This window comes from Etheostoma spectabile, chromosome 17, assembly GCF_008692095.1.
Source record: "Etheostoma spectabile isolate EspeVRDwgs_2016 chromosome 17, UIUC_Espe_1.0, whole genome shotgun sequence".
Lineage (NCBI taxonomy): Eukaryota > Metazoa > Chordata > Actinopteri > Perciformes > Percidae > Etheostoma > Etheostoma spectabile.
Genome location: NC_045749.1, coordinates 20,769,640 through 20,786,218, shown reverse-complemented (window position 1 = coordinate 20,786,218; position 16,579 = coordinate 20,769,640). Strand labels below are relative to the sequence as shown.

The 16,579-nt window shown below is 43.2% G+C and overlaps 1 protein-coding gene across 1 annotated transcript in view; it reads right to left on the bottom strand.

The window, feature by feature from the left end:
• stk32c (serine/threonine kinase 32C) overlaps positions 1 to 16,476 on the bottom strand; it is a 99,989-nt gene extending 83,513 nt beyond the window's left edge. Inside the window, 1 exon segment of the mRNA XM_032542119.1 lies at positions 16,047 to 16,476. Within this exon segment, the coding sequence (XP_032398010.1) occupies positions 16,047 to 16,128 (82 nt within the window). The 5' untranslated portion in view covers positions 16,129 to 16,476.
• Positions 16,477 to 16,579: the final 103 nt, after the last annotated feature.

Genomic DNA, 16,579 nt, shown 5'->3' with positions numbered 1-16,579 from the left:
ATTTATCTTAATGCCTTAATTAAAAAAATGAGGTAAAATCCAACCTTTAAGGACACCAATTTTCTTTGTGAATGAATAATGTATTGTAAATAAATAAATGTTCTTCCTTAAAATAGAGGGGGCATAAGTATACATACCCCTATGATAAATTCCCATAGAGGCAGGCACATTTTTATTATTAAAGACCAGTTATTTCATGGATCAGGATACTATGCATCCTGATAAAGTCCCCCCCGCCCCCCCCCCACACACACACACATCATTGCATACCCTTCACCATACATGCCGATCTCTGCATGGGATACTTTCCATAAAATCATCTCTTAATGCAAATCAAACCAGCTATTAGTCTAACTGAAATAAAACCATTCATTCACAAAGACAATTGGTGTCTTCAAAGGTTGGATTTTACCTCATTTTTTAATTAAGGCATTGAGATAACTTTCCAAAACATGATTGTTTTATTCCTCTTTTTAGTCAACTTAAGCATGGTAATGTAAACTTATGAGCACAACTGTATTTGTCATTGCTGGCAGCAATCTTTCATCGAAAATACTTAAGGATTTGGTAATTTTCTGCCTTTTTTGATGTGCATTCATTCTAATTTTTGCAAGGGAGAAATGAAGAAGGGAATGGAGCATTTAAGGGGAGCTGTTAGATGGAGAGGTGCGCACCTCCAACCCCCTCAGCAAGGTAACCAACTCCTTGGAACGCGTCCTGCTGGTTTGAGGAAAACTATGCAGCGTGAAATTAGATCGCATTTACTATTGGCCGATTTCTTCATTAGAACAACATGAGCAACATGAGTTTGGTTGCACAGTAAACACACACACCAGTTGCTCCTCTGTTTTATTTCTGACAAAGTGACTGAAACCAGTAGTATTAAACGGGTCTTGCTGTACCCAAGGGTGAAACCAAATGAACCAGGACCAAAATCTAAAGCATTATAACTGTAATTCTTGCATGTTTTCAATGAACTGTCTGATGGAAGAGTAACATCCACTGGTTGGCTTACAATTTCATCCAAGACGACCACTTGCAAATGTATTCCCCATGCATTTGTACAAACACAAACCCGTACACAATGGCAACGCAGTTGCAATACAATGTACCGCCAGACATAATCTTTGTGTACAGTATGTGTGAGTATGCGCAGTATTGTGTAGTTGTAAAGTTGAATGATGTATGAAAAAGCTGCACAGATGTCAAGTAAATCTTCACAAACAGGGAGCCATGTCGCCGAGAATGAAAGAGGAGATGTGAAATTGGACCTCTACACAGAGAAATCACCACGGGAAGCTGTATCGTACATCTAAAGGCTGTCAAGACGAAGAGGGAGCAAGACGAGAGCACTTCAGAGGATAATTCTGCAGTGCAGCATGGGGACTCTCACATACACAGCACTGTCACAAAGAAACATCATCTGGACCGTGTGAAAACTTCTGAGGTTACCATAGCAATGTGTCCCTTTGTGTATGTGTGTTTCTCTCTGTCAGTGTTACGTTACACATCATCTCCCAGTCCCTACATTGGCATAATTAATTCACTGTGATTCACAAATCCTTGGCAAGCATCGGGACATTGTTTATTTATCATGTTTTAGCTCATTATTGGAACGCAGCGATGGCTTTGTGCTGGATTTACGGTGAACTACCTATGGATCATTGAGATGTCTGTGGTCAGGAGATACATATAGACCATCTACGGTGCAAGCCAAGGTTAGGAAGTTCCTCCTGCAGCACGCTGTTAAGTTTCTACCATGAAAAAGCATTGGATTTATTGGAAAGCCCAGTCTGACTCCTCAGAGGTCATCATCTTAAACCAGCACCCTAAACCCACGTCAGCCACTGAGTAATCATTCAAGCTGAAGGTACAGCCAAAGATGCTTCCGGGTTTGTTTCAAATCTTGGTTATGATTCTTTCCATTCCAGTGGAGTGACAAAGAAACTAAAATATGTTAGAAGCAAAACAAAAACAAAAAAATTGGCAGATTCTGGGTGGCCAGGCAGCTCAGTTGGTAGACCGGCCATCCATATATAGAGGTTTACTCTGCGACGCAGCGGGCCCGGGTTCAACTCCGACCTGCGGCCCTTTGCTGCATGTCACCCCCCCCCCCCTTTTGTATCTTCAGCGGTCCTGTCAAAATAAAAGGCCGAATGGGGCGGCCTCTAGCTTACCCAGTAGGAGCGTTCGCCCCATATTGGCTGAGTCCTGCAGCGGCCCGGGTTTGAGTCCAACCTGTGGCTCTTTGCTGCGTGTCATCCCCCCATCTCTCCCCTTTCCTCGCTATCCACTATCACTATCTCATGAAGGGAAAACCCCCACAATAAATCTTAAAAAAAGGCCAAAAATGCCCAAAAAATATCTTAAAAAAAGAAAAAAGCAGATTTAAGGTGCAATAAAAGGGTTACACTTTACTTGAAGGTGTCATGTGTTCATGACGCTGTCATGACACAGTCGTGAACACATGAACCCTAACCATAACTTGTCATGACAAAACCGAATGACACCAAACAAAAGCGTTATGTCACACAATTACCGCCCCTATGTGCTCCCACCACATCTGTACCTGGTTTCACCAACCACGGGGCTGTGACACATTGCGGTGAGGAAATGGACCACGCTACGCGGTTAAAATGCCTAAGTAACCTTTCAACTGTTCACAGAGGGAAACATTGGGGATGTATTTAGAGCCTGGTGGGAGGTGGTTGAGTAGCAGTCAAAATACAGTAAATAAATACAGTCCTGCACTATCCAGCTCTGTAGTGCTCCCATATTGAGTTTTGAGAAAGTATTTATTTTAAGACCCTCAAAAGTACACCCAAGGCTAAATAATGCATCTTTTCTTCAAACACCAGCTGTCTTCATGTGAACACAGAACACAAAAAGGGCATTATGGGCTTCCGAATATTCACAATAACATCCCCATTGAAGATCATTTTCAGGAAAATGTTATGATATGCAAACATTTGTTGTATGCATGTAATAAGAGCAGAGAATATAAATATATATACATATACTGTATATTTTAAGAGTGTGTTTAAGGGGAAAGAAAATGGACACTGTGGCCTCATTCCTTCCCCTTAGCAGCTCCAATTTGAAGCACAAGCAGGACACATTGTGTTCTGGCCCAGATACACCTGACTTCTGTTAGTCCTCACAGGTTTGTAGGACGAGCACCAGAGCTGTATATTCAGTTCACCAGTCAGGTGTGAGCTCACATGATGCCTCGGCCCCAAACCACAACATCTTACACTTTGTAGCAGTGTGACTATGTTTTTAACAGACATCTGATCCACGAAGTGAAGGAGGTCTGTTTGCATACACACTCCCCCGGGGGGTGTAGCGGGCAGCTGGAGAGGAGGAGCCGCTGTCAGATTTAATAGTGTCACATTTCAGCTTTTCATGAATGACAATCTGGATGTGTGTGCTTCTGCGCCACCAGTGAGTCAGTGTGTTTGCATGTAACATGGTTACTGTAGGCTGTCAGCGGCAATCTGAGATCTTTAATGTCATGTTAATGAGAAACTCAGTTTCCTTAATTAGGGTAGGGGATTACATCGTGTGTACACTTAACAGTAACTGGGTCTCTTACTGGGTTTCTAGCGGCGACTTCAGAGCAACTCCAGACTGGGGAAGTATTGCTTGTGCAGGAAGATGAAAGGGAAGAGTATTACTTGTAGTGGTGCATCCTACTGTCCAAAATACTGAAATCCAAAGATCTTGGTTAAAATATGTTTGGGGGTAGGAGAGTAAATCAGATTACTGACCAGCTGCATGTAAACATGGGTTTTACAGAAACACAGATTTTACCGCTCTGATTTCCTGCCGCAACCCAGTTTCTCCCAATAATCTTGTTTCTTGTGTGCATGTCATCATAATGACTGTGACAAACCCTGTGGCAACACGAGTTAGCTCAAAGCTCTACATTAAAAAGTACAGGGGTGGTGGGGGGTGTGCAGTCCTGTCCTCTTGCAGTACTGCAAAGAACACTGTCCCCTTCCTCTGACCTCATTATCTCTGTTACAATTAGGCTCCTGGAAAAGTCAAATCAAAAAATGCAGTTTAAAAGTCTTTTGGAAACCCAGAGACCGAATTTTAAGATCTTACGATGGTAGATTAAAGAGTATTGCTTTTCTGAAGTTAAGAAAGTATTATCTACTACTATGGATTTTGTTACTTTGAAGGAGTATTACTTCACCACATCAAAAAGTCATTGGAATTAACAGATGGTTAAAGGTCTCTCATTCCCAGACCCTCTTCCACAGCATGCGAAAGAAGGTGTGGCTACACCATACAGCATTCTGGAATGGGAGAAAAATGTTCTCCGGGTTATTGGACATAAACCAAACCAAACCAAAAGTTCCAATTGGACAGATAGTCTAGCTAGCTGTCTTGATTTACCCTGCAGAGATCTGAGGACCAGGTAACCATAGTCCTCAGATTGGACAGATAGTCTAGCTAGCTGTCTTGATTTACCCTGCAGAGATCTGAGGACCAGGTAACCATAGTCCTCAGATTGGACAGATAGTCTAGCTAGCTGTCTTGATTTACCCTGCAGAGATCTGAGGACCAGGTAACCATAGTCCTCAGAAATCCACCGGAGGTTAGAACGCCGACAATAAGGAAGCGGAAGGTGAGGGACATCTTGCCGAAAATGAGGGACACCGGTCGGCTCTTCTGGAACCGGATTGATCCCCTAAATGGATCATCATGGATATGAACTAGTTAAACGCCTACACCAATCAGAGATTGGCCAATCGTAGCTTAGCAACTGTAACTTGGCATGTCAGGTCTATCGAGATTTGACAGCGTTGTGCATGGGACAGTGGTAAGAAAACTCGGGAATGTAAGGAGTTTAAAGGGGTTGTGTCTATTTTTAGACTTTCTTAAAAAAAAAAAGAAAAAAAAAAGAGTAACAGTGTACCTGTGTTTTTTATTTTTATTTTAATGTCTTCAACATTGATCATTAAGTGGTGAGGAAGCTAACTTTTTGCCTGGGACATCCAGCTTTTAACCTGATGTGCCAGATGTGTTTTTAAACACAGAACCAGAAACGGTTTGGGAAAGGGCAGGCCCTGGCAAGTGATTGGATGAACCACCTGTCCGTCACGTCCGCCACTGTTGTTCTTAACAAAGACGCAGCCGTCACACCCACCTAAACTACGCCCAGAGCTGCCAGTAGCTCATCACAGGACGCCGATTGTGGGAATAAGATGGTAGCTCAGACACAAACGCATTAGCTTGGAGCCTGACAAGATGGATTTTCGTGTCATATATGATCCCGCGAGAATCCAGCTGGTAAGGTCATGCAGCTTAAGCCTCAGGTTTCTTTTTTAGAACAGCATGCATGCATATTCATCAAGTCCATACAGGCCCTTTCGCAGGGTTTTCCCCCTTGTAATGGATTCCTGTCAACCATGCAACTTTTTGTTTTTCTGGGTAGCAATTTTTTTAAGCTTTTGTCGCTTTATCGGTATGGAATAATAATAATAATAATAATAATAATAATAATAATAATAATCATCCATCTTCATCTGCTTATCCGTATCGGGTCGCGGGCTGCAGGGGCATTAATATTAATGTATACTTTATTAATCCCTCAAGGGGAAATTACAATGTTTTCACTCTGTTGTTATTACACAAACATTACACACATGCTTGGGACCTATACATGCCCTAAATGGAGAGATGTATGTCAGAGGGAGGGGGGGGCTGCCCATGGAGAGGCACCTCGTGCAGTTGGGGGTTTGGTGTCTTGCTCAAGAGCACCTTGCCCAGGAGGTGAACTGACACCTCTCCAGTTCCCAGTCCACCACCATACCCATATAGGGGCGACTGTGGCTCAGTGGTACAGCGGTTGCCTGCCAATTGGAAAGTTGGTGGTTTGATCCCTGGCCCTGCAGTCCCATGTCGAAGTGTCCTTGGGCAAGACACTGAACCCTGAGTTGCCCCCGGTGCTGCGCATCGGAGTGTGAATGTGTGTGAATGGTGAATGTATCTTGTATGATGTAAAAGCGCTTTGAGTGGTCGTCAAGACTAGAAAAGCGCTATATAAATACAGCACATTTACATTTACATACTTTGGTCCCTGTAGGGACTTGAACCAGCGACCCTCCCTACTGACTGAGCTACTAAACACCCACATTCAATGAAAATAGAGACCTGATCACTTATTTTACTTGTGAAAAGCGTATGAAACCATCAATGTTATTTTCTTTTGACAATTAGGTTGAAAGAGACCCAATTTTTCTGATATAAAAACTTTATGAAAGACAGGAGGGTTCAAATTAGTTAGCTTGGAATATAAAAAATTCTGCCAGAGACAGCATTTAGTTAGCTTAATTAGTTTAGCGAGCTACAGCCGATGAAATCTGGCAGCGTCGGCTGTCATTTCGGCGTTATGATTTAAACTGTATTTGTGCCGTGCCAGTGGAAAGCATTGACAGGCGTGTCAATAGTCATAGAGGGGGCTTAGGGAATGGTCAGTAATCCCCTTAATAAACTAAACACAACAAAGGCAACGCCTATACACTTTAACCAACCAGTCACACTACTATTCCCTAAAATTTGAACGTTGACAAAGAAACAATGCAGCGATGCTGAGATTATGAAGACGACTGGTTTTAATTGGTTTCCATGGGATATAATGTCTGGGTTGGCTGCTGAATCCAATGCTCACCACACTGCACAGAGGCCTCGCCACGAAAAAAGGCAGATACCACACACACACACACCACACACACACAATGTAATGAATGGGATTGCAAACTCTGTCAAGTAACTTGTGTTGACTTTGTGATTTACGAGTCTTTATCCTCCTCTTTTCCTACGAGGTAGCCTGAGAATGGGCCCAGTGAAAAAGTACTTACAGTTTCATCCACGTTTCCCGCAGGAGTAGGCAAGACGAGAGCTTCGCTTCCCTCTCTTATAAATGTAGTTCAGTAATCAAAGCATTGGGAATACACTGAAAGCAGTAAGGTAATTCTCCGTAAAGGAGCAGTACGACCCGAGAGCCAAATATTGAACTGACCTAACTACTGCTGCAAGGCTTGCCAAAAGGCTTTGTTTGCTTTATTAGATGCTGCTCTTATCAATTCCAGTCTTTAATTTCCCATGACAAAGACGAGTGGATTTATGGTCAACAGCAGAAGGGAAAGACAAAACAATAAGCAGGTGTGATCCACAGACTCTCCTCCGCCCTACCAAGTCCCCTTTGATTGCATTCCTCGTGTCCTAATCCCTTCCTCCCTGCACAGAAACAGACACACACACACACACACACACACACACACACCTCAAAAGGCAAGAGCGACCTTTCTTCCCTCTGTCACCTTAGCATCGAGCTGAGCTTATCTCTATGACGATGCTCTGGTAGCTGTTACAACTGGCACCACAAGCAACAGTTACATAAGGGTGGAGAGATGGGCAAAAAGCACACAAGGCACTGTCAACGGCTTTAATGAGGCACTGTGTCTGGCACGGGTGGGGAACAAATCATTTCTCGCATGTATTGGGATATTTTTAAAATCAATTCTTTTCCGTAGAATAAATATTTGTTATTTTACCAGTGATTCACCTAAATAATTTCTGTCTATACTGTGCCGCTGACGGCAACTACACCATGTTGGTTTCCAGCAAATCCATGTTATGTACTGTACTTGTTGTGGGTAGATGTAGCTAGTAGTCCTGAGCAGGTGAAATCCCACAAGGTGAGTCCGAGATGACGTTGTTAATTTTGGACATTCATTGTAAACCCAAGTAAGGCCGATAAGGCAAAATAGTGTTACAAACGCTAAAACAAAACACTTTCACAAAATAAAAGAATTTTACGTGAGAGACACAAAGATCCCATTATAAGGAAAAAAAAAACTTTTTCCTAATGACATAAAAACAAGTCATTCCTGAGGGCATCCTTCAGACTTCCCCCCCCCCCACTCCCTCAGTTTTCTTCATGTTCTCTCCCAGAACTAATTCAACTGCCTTCCTTCATAGGTCTGAAGCCCGCCCCTAAAATTGGATCATACCAATACTAAGCAGCAGGGGTGGCTGAGGTGAACAGACAGTTCAAAAGGCTACATACAGCCAAAATTAATTTATTATACTAGACATTTACACATTATCTTGATTATTTATTTATTTATACTTTTTATTGATCCCCAGTGGGGAAATTACAATTAACACTATGTTTGTTAGTAATCACTACACAAAGGTCTTAAATACACACACATGCTCAGGACCCATACATGCAAAAATGTGGTTTGGGGGGGGGGGTACGGTGCCTTGCTCAAGGGCACCTGGCAGGTCCCAGAAGGTGAAGTGGCATCTCTCCAGCTACCGATCCACACTCCGTGCGGGGACTTGAACAGACGACCCTCCGGTTCAACTCCCATACGGACTGAGCTACTACCACCCCAATATTCATACAATTAACATTAACAATGAGGAATGGCTAGGTTAACAGGTTTTTAATCTTGTGATCAATAACAATAATAAAATATGAACTCACTAAATAAACTGATAAACGGGCTTCATTCCAGGTCAGTCTTAGGTAGCGTATTGCTACCATGACGACAGCCATGCGCTCCGTCCCAGTACATCTTTATATGAAATGAATGTCAGACAGACTGGCTGACATGTGATGTGCGTTATTTTTAGAAAGCAATTCGTTTTTAGAAATGTCTCAATGTCTCTAGAAGTGTTTTAGTCAAATTTTATTTTTGTTAACCCTCTGAGGTCTAAGGGTATTTTTCTTCTGAAATTCCCCTTTTTAGGGTATTTGCATGTAACCGATCCCTGTGTTTTTCATATCAGAATGTCCAAACAAACTCAGCTTTCCAAAATTTGAGGCCCCCAGTTTTTTATTTTAACATTTTTAATTTGACGCTAAAGCGAAAACCTTTGGAAATTCCTCAAACCTCTTCTGAAAACAAACTTAACTTATGGCGTTTTTTATTTGTTTTGGTGCTTAAACTGAGTTTAGCAAAGTCTTGGGTTCACAAAGTACTGTAATATATACATAAAATAGTGCAAAAAATGTCTGAAATTTAACTAAATTTAATACCGCTTTTTGAGTAGGAGTGTTTTCATCCATCGCATGGACGCACCAGCGCTGTATACTCTCTGTATTCTCTCCTATGGATGTGATATGATTTCTATCTTTGTTGTCGGTCTGGCTCAGGTTAAACTCTCAAACAATGAACGCCACAGAACTTTCTTTTACCATCCAGCTTGACAGTAAGTTATAGTATGGATCGGTAGCTGGAGAAGTGCCACTTCACCTCCTGTTCAGGGTTCATCACAATAGGACATGGTACAGAACAGTGCCCCCCCCCCCCCCCCTCCGCCTAGGGGTCTCAAATTAAATCTGAGGGGTCTGTGCAGTAAATATGAAGCTACCACCAGCAGCACATTAGCTTAGATTAGCTTTGAGCATGTCTAAAGCTCACAGATATGATATCACAATATATCTCATTTGTTAGAGCAAGGCAACATACCCCCCCTCCCCCCCCCCCCCCCCCCCCCACCGCTCAGGATGCTGGTCCAGCTGACATCTCTCCATTTGTGCATGTGTGTATTTCAGGCCCGTGTGTAGTGATTACTACTATTACTACTTACTGGGGATCATAATAAGTATACATTATTATTAAATAATAGAACAGTTAGAACAGTCTGGTAAGTTCAGAAAACGACATCACTTTACTGTAATTCAGCCTTAGAACCAAGGAAAAGATGTATTACAAAATCCAAAATCTAAGAAAATATCTAGTCTCACATCACGATATTGACATAATATCGATAAATTGCCCAGCTCTAAGCAAAGTGAGTACCGTACAAAGGAAAAACTCAACAATCTGAACTGCGGCTACACTCTGCGATCAGATGACTGCAATGTGACGGGGACAATATTTCCCACCTATCGCTGCTAAGGCCCATTATGGTGGGCAGCACTCTGCTGTGGCAGGAGGCCAGCAGCTGCAGGCAGCAGTGAAGTTGAGTGGGTTAAATAAAGAGAGCGAAAGAAATTGAGAGTCTATAACAGAGATGAAAGAGAGTGAGCGCCTCAGTATTCAGTGCAAGTAATCAGCCATCTCGGTCTGTGTCTATCTTTATCCCCACCCAAATCTGCTTCCATTGTCTCATACACTTATCCTTGACGGGAAGAGCAGTCAGCCACGCACTCAGACATTCAGCCAGATACACACAAACACACGCCTACACACAGAGTAGAAGTTTACCAGACGCCAAAGTGGAAATTTGCCCTAAGGCTTAACGAGGAGGACCAAATGCACACAACAATGTTAACGACACGACAAAGAGGTAACACAATTAACAGCATCTACTTCATGCAAAATCACTCAGGCGTTTTGAATACTTTGGAGCAAAAATACCAAGTACACCAAGGCTCAATTAAAGCCGGCATTTGTCAATTCTACACTCGCTCGTCTCACACTGTAACACAGTCACAACAAGTGCCCTCCTTTTAAAAGTGACGGGATCTTCAGATGTTCAGATGAGGACTTGGAGAGCTCCTTGGTCTGGCGCCTTGTTTCAAAGTTAACAGTCACCTCACTGAGTCAGCCAGCTCCAAACAACTCTGTGGATAAAACTCTTTCACGTTAGGGCTGCAATTAATGATTGTTTTCTTTATTCGTTCATTTACCGATCATTTCCATAACCATAACTCGGTCCACAACATTCAAAAAATATTGAGAATACCCACCAGACGTTACCAAAGCCCAAGTATGAAGTGTTGTACTCACATGTGCTTGTATTCTGACCAACAGCCAAGAATTACAATTTTTCCATTTATGAGGCTGGAGCAATTGTTTGATATTTCTGCTTTCAAAAAAATAACAGGAAAAAGAAAAATGTCTTTTAACAAACAATTAAATCGACTAATCATAAGGAACCATAATGGATTCTAAGCACAAAAGCTGATCACGGTTCATCATAATTCACTGAGGACATGGTACAGAACAGTGGTCCCCCCACCCCAGGGGTCTTAAATTAAATCTGAGGGGTCTGTGCAGTAAATATGAAGCTACCACCAGCAGCCGATTAGCTTAGATTAGCTACGAGCACGTCTAATGCTCACAGATATCCCAATATATATCTCATTTGTTAGACCAAAAAGTATATAAACAACATGTTGTGATTGTATGGGGGTTATGTGCTAAGAAATAGCCCAGCACATTTATAGAATTTAACAAGCTATGTGTTCAGGAGCCAAAAGATGAAAAAAAGGAAAGACCTCTCTCAAATGATATTAAAGTGTCTAATAGACCAGATGGGAATGAAACAGTTTCTGTAAAAACTGAAATGAAAAAGTGTAGAAACTAGCAGGATGTGCACCTCAATCAATTCCACAGCCGTCCTTTGCTAATCGAACTATGTGCCAGAAAAGCCCTTTTGGCAGCGACGCCTGAACATCAACCTGACCGCTTGATTATGTCGCCAGCCTAATATGACTGCCTAATGTAGGCCATACGCTGTTTTCCAAGAAGCAAAAGGGAGGCTGTTTCTAAGAGACCTGACAGGCAGCAAGCGGCATCTAGGGTCTAAGTCAGCACCCACAATGCAGTGCGCCGAGGTTTCTGTTTGGTGCCAGGCAGCCCTTTGAAAGATGAACAAGGTAAAAGGGAAGCAGCTGCTTCACAAAGACTGTACACTGACAGACTCTGCACTTCACAAGTGTCCAAGGTGCTCAAACTGACATTAACTGTTCTTTTTTTAATGTGTATGTGCTTTCTACTAGAGCCCGGCTGATAAAGGATTTTTAAGGCCAATACCAATGCAAATATTTGGTTATTTAAAAATGATATATGGTGATATATCGCCCGATATACATTTAAAAATAAAAAATCCAGAAATGTGTTACAAAACATAAACAGATTCCCCTAACATTAGTTATTTATGAGTTCTCCCTAAAATAATATGATCATTATTTGTTTTATTAACAGTACAGAGGAACATCAAAATATATTAAAGGTTTGATAACTAAAATGTATAAAAATACAAACTTAACATATGAAAGTCCTTTGAACAAAAACACACAAAAAAAGAATCTGTTGGCAACAGGGACGTTGTAGAGTGCCCTCTGGTGGACAAACTATGCAACCCCAACACTCATGACACGGTTGACCATCCGTTATTATTTTTTAAATATTAATTTGTTATGCTCGGCAGACGATTCAGCAATTGTTTCTTTGTTGCATGAAGGTCTGCTCTCTAGAGTACATCCATGAAAGGGAACATTGCATGAATAAATCAAACACACATTTTTTGCACCAAAGGACAATGTGGGGCTCAACCTATGCAGCATGATGGTGGTTATGAAAAAAAGGCGGGTGTGATGGCCATGATTATGCTAATGATGCAACTGTACTGGCTCTTGACACACAGTCACCACAGTCAACTGTTAGTTTTTTTTGTAGGTCGTACATAGGGCTGCAAAGATGACTCGATGAATCCATTATCTGATAAGGCGCTGTCACACCAACCCAATGTACCCAACCATCCATTCATCCATCCATCCACCTTCATCTGCTTATCCAGTATCGGGTCGAGGGGACATTAGCTCCAGCAGGGGACCCCACACGTCCCTTTCCCGACCCACATTAAACAGCTCCTACTGGGGGATCCAGAGGCGTTCCCAGGCCAGGTTGGAGATATAATCCCTCCACCTAGTCCTGGGTCTCCCCGGGGCCTCCTCCTAGCTGGACGTGCTTAGAACATCTCCCTAGGGAGGCGCCAAGGGAGCATCCTTTCCAGATGTCCAAACCACCTCAACTGGCTCCTTTCAACGTGAAGGAGCAGCGGCTCTACTCCGAGCTCCTCATGGCTGACTGTGCTTCTCACCCTATCTCTAAGGGAGACGCCAGCCCCCCTCCTGAGGAAACCCATTTCGGCCGCTTGTACCCTAGATCTCGTTCCTTTGGTCATGACCCAACCTTCATGCCCATAGATGAGGGGAGGAACAAAAACTGACCGGTAGATCGAGAGCTTTGCCTTCTGGTTCAGCTCTCTTTTCGTCACAACGGTGCGATAAACGGAATGTAAAACCGCACCCGCTGCTCCGATTCTCCGACCAATCTCACACTAATGCAACTAGTCCCCTCACTCGCAAACAATACCCCAAGGTATTTAAACTCCTTCACTTGGGGTAAGGACTTATTCTCTACCTGAAGAAAGCACTCCATTGGTTTCCTGCTGAGAACCATGGCCTCAGATTTAGAGGTGTGGAGCCTCATCCCAGCCGCTTCACACTCGGCTGCAAAACAATGCAGAGAGCGCTGAAGGTCACAGACCGATCACGCCATCAGGACCACATCATCTGCAAAAAGCAGCAATGAGATCCCCGGCCCACTGAACTGCAACCCCTCCCCACCCCGACTACGCCTCAATATCCTGTCCATAAATACTACAAACAGGATTGGTGACAAACCGCAGCCCTGGAGGAGGCCAACCCTCACCTGGAACGAGTCCGACTTACTGTCAAGAACCCGGACACAGCTCTCGCTTTGGTCATACAGAGATTGGATGGCCTTGAGCAGGGACCCCCTCACCCCATACTCCAGCAGCACCTCCCACAGTATCTCCAGGGGGACCCGGTCATACGCCTTCTTCAGATCCACAAAAGACATGTAGACCAGTTGGGCATACTCCCAGGCTCCATCCAGGATCCTTTCAAGAGTGAAGATCTGATCTGTTGTTCCACGACCAGGACGGAATCCGCATTGTTCCTCTTTGACACAAGGTTCAACTATCGGCCGAACCCTCCTTTCCAGGGCCTTAAAGTAGAAATGACCAGGGATGCTGAGAAGCGGGATACCCCTGTACTTGGCACACACCCTTGGCACAGACCAGCCCGGTCTGCCACTCCCTAGACACACACCCTCTAGTCTCCCAAATTTAGACGGGGGGCCCCGGGCTTCCTCTGGCCATGGTCACTCCCTCTCTGCCTCGCTCACTCATTGGGTTTTTGAACCATTCTTTGTCTGGCCCCTCACCTGAGACCACTTCACCATGGGAGACCCTACCAGGAGCTCACAGCTCCAGACACCACAGCCCTCAGGTTCATAGGGACACACAAAGCTCTCCACCACAACAAGGTGATGGTTCCCGGAGAGGCCCGATGTACCCAATGAAAATAAATGTTAGTCGCAGCCCTAGTCATAAACTCATACATAATTAGAACCTCATATTGATGATAGGACGGTATGGAATATCTCTCTCTCTCTCCTCTCTCTCTCTCTCTCAACATTTTATTGCCAAAGCAGGTTACTGAAAATGCACATAAAGTACATATCACGTACATACGTCATATGTCACAATGATTCTATACTAGATAGTTATACAACACACTACATTACAAATCTATTACATAACACACTATAATACTTTTTTTGGTATAATATAGTATTTGAACAATCTTAAACCAATGTGTAATGTTGGGATGTTATAGTGGTGAGTCCCTCAGATACATATTTAGCTGCTGTCCCTTCTCCTAGGAGAACATTGGGAAATTTGCTATTTTTTTGGGCTATTTTTCCAAAGTTTAAATCTCTTAGTGAAGAGAATTTGTCACAGTGGAGGAGGAAGTGTATCTCTGTTTCTATCTCCCTCGTTGAGCACGGAGCACATATACGCTCCTCTCTGGGCAGCCACGTCTGTCTGAGTCTTGCTGTCTTTACGGCCAGTTGGTGGTCACTGAGCCTGTATTTAGTCAGGATCCGTCTCTGTTTTAGATCTCCGACAGTGTGCAGATACTCAGTCACAATACTTTCTCTCTCCTCTCTCTCTCTCCACTTCAGCATTCAAAGGTTCAGCCCTGTTCCGTAAGGTTTCTCCTTTAATCATACAGCTATACAGAAATCCGCCAAGAACATCTCTCTAAAGTTAATATAGTAACCAATGTTGGCTTTGATCAACTGCTGTAAGGGTGAGAACATACCACTTAAGGCAGCAGGGCAACTCCCATTCTTTTGAACAAACACTGTCTTTGATAGTAACCTGAATTAGAGCTGGACACATTTCTTCAAGGCTATTGACCAAAAGCGCAACCTTAATTGGGTTATCTTTGTAGTAGGGACGTGTAGCACACACACCACACACACACACACACACACACACACACAACCCCACAAAACAAACCACACACACACACACACGACCACACACACACACACACACACCACACACCACCACACCCCGACCACACAAACCCCCACGACCACATCCCTGCAGTTATGACCTCATTTACCCAAGTTGTGCCTGTAACTTGGCCAGCACGTTGATGATAGCTCTGCAGTACTGGGCTTACTGGATGCACTTCCAAGAAGGTTATTTCCCATTCCCTGACAAGATATCATGAATTAGCATGACTTCCATGCATGCCACTAATCGTGTCTTAATTATGCAATTTGCTATCTGTCTTCAAAAAGTCCACATTTCAAAGAGTTCACTCAGGCATTAAAGTATTTTCTCACAGTATGCTAGCTGCAGCTACTTCTACTGTGACTGAGTGGTAATGCTATCCACTTTCTGCCTTTCATTTTATCTGCCCATAGGCTAATTTGATAGGAACTCTGTATGCTGTCAGTGTACGTCATGTGGGGCGTTATTGTGTGTGATGAAAATACAAATTTAAGGTTGCTTAGCTTCTATTATCGGCTCTGGGTAATAACCGTGGCGGAGTGGAGCTGTCTATTATTAGTGCGAAGTTGGACTTCGACATTTCCAAAACAAAACAAAAAACAGGCAGCCTTTGTAAAATATAGCAACACACAGTAGCCTAGCATACACTCCCTCGTCTGTTAGGAACAACTCCAGTAGTCTTCGTTCGTAAATGAGTGGAAACTTTGACAACTTATATGGGTATCACAGCACAACTCCATGGCAATATTACAGGCTAGTGCTGACATGAAAGAGCGTGAAATAAGGACCCTCACGTGACGTTATACACCAAATATAACTCGAACTCTTACTTCTAAAGTAGTGTTATTTTTGATAGGGTTTTTTGGCTGCACTTTTTCATCACTTACCATCTTCCTTTTCATCGAAAACGGGTCTCTTTGAAGAACTATTGGCTCCCATCCTCTTCTTCCACTTGCCCCAGTGAAACATCGATGCTCAGATAGCATTCCTCGCCTCTTGAGGAGAAACTACAGCTCACACCCTCCTCAAAGACAGTAACACTAACCATACATTTCACCCGAACCGTGTCCGTTATTTTTGCTTTCTTTATCCGATATTTATTCTGCCGAAAACGTGAACGCCGCGACTTAAAGTCTCTCTAAACCAGGCTAGAGCAAGTGTAGCAAGTACCGACGGACTGTAAAATATTTTTCAGAGAAAGACTGTTCGGTTTGTTACACTTGGAGGTTTAATATATTACTCGTTACTGGTAGTGTTCAGTTGTCTTCCGTAGCACGCCAGCCGAACAGAGAGACTTCTGTTTATCGGGGATGCGTCTAGCTAGACACAGTTAGCTGAAATTAGACAGGAAGTCACACAATGTTGCCTTAAAAATAAAAGCTGAATATTATCACAGAAACTGCAGTCTCCTCAAATTCCC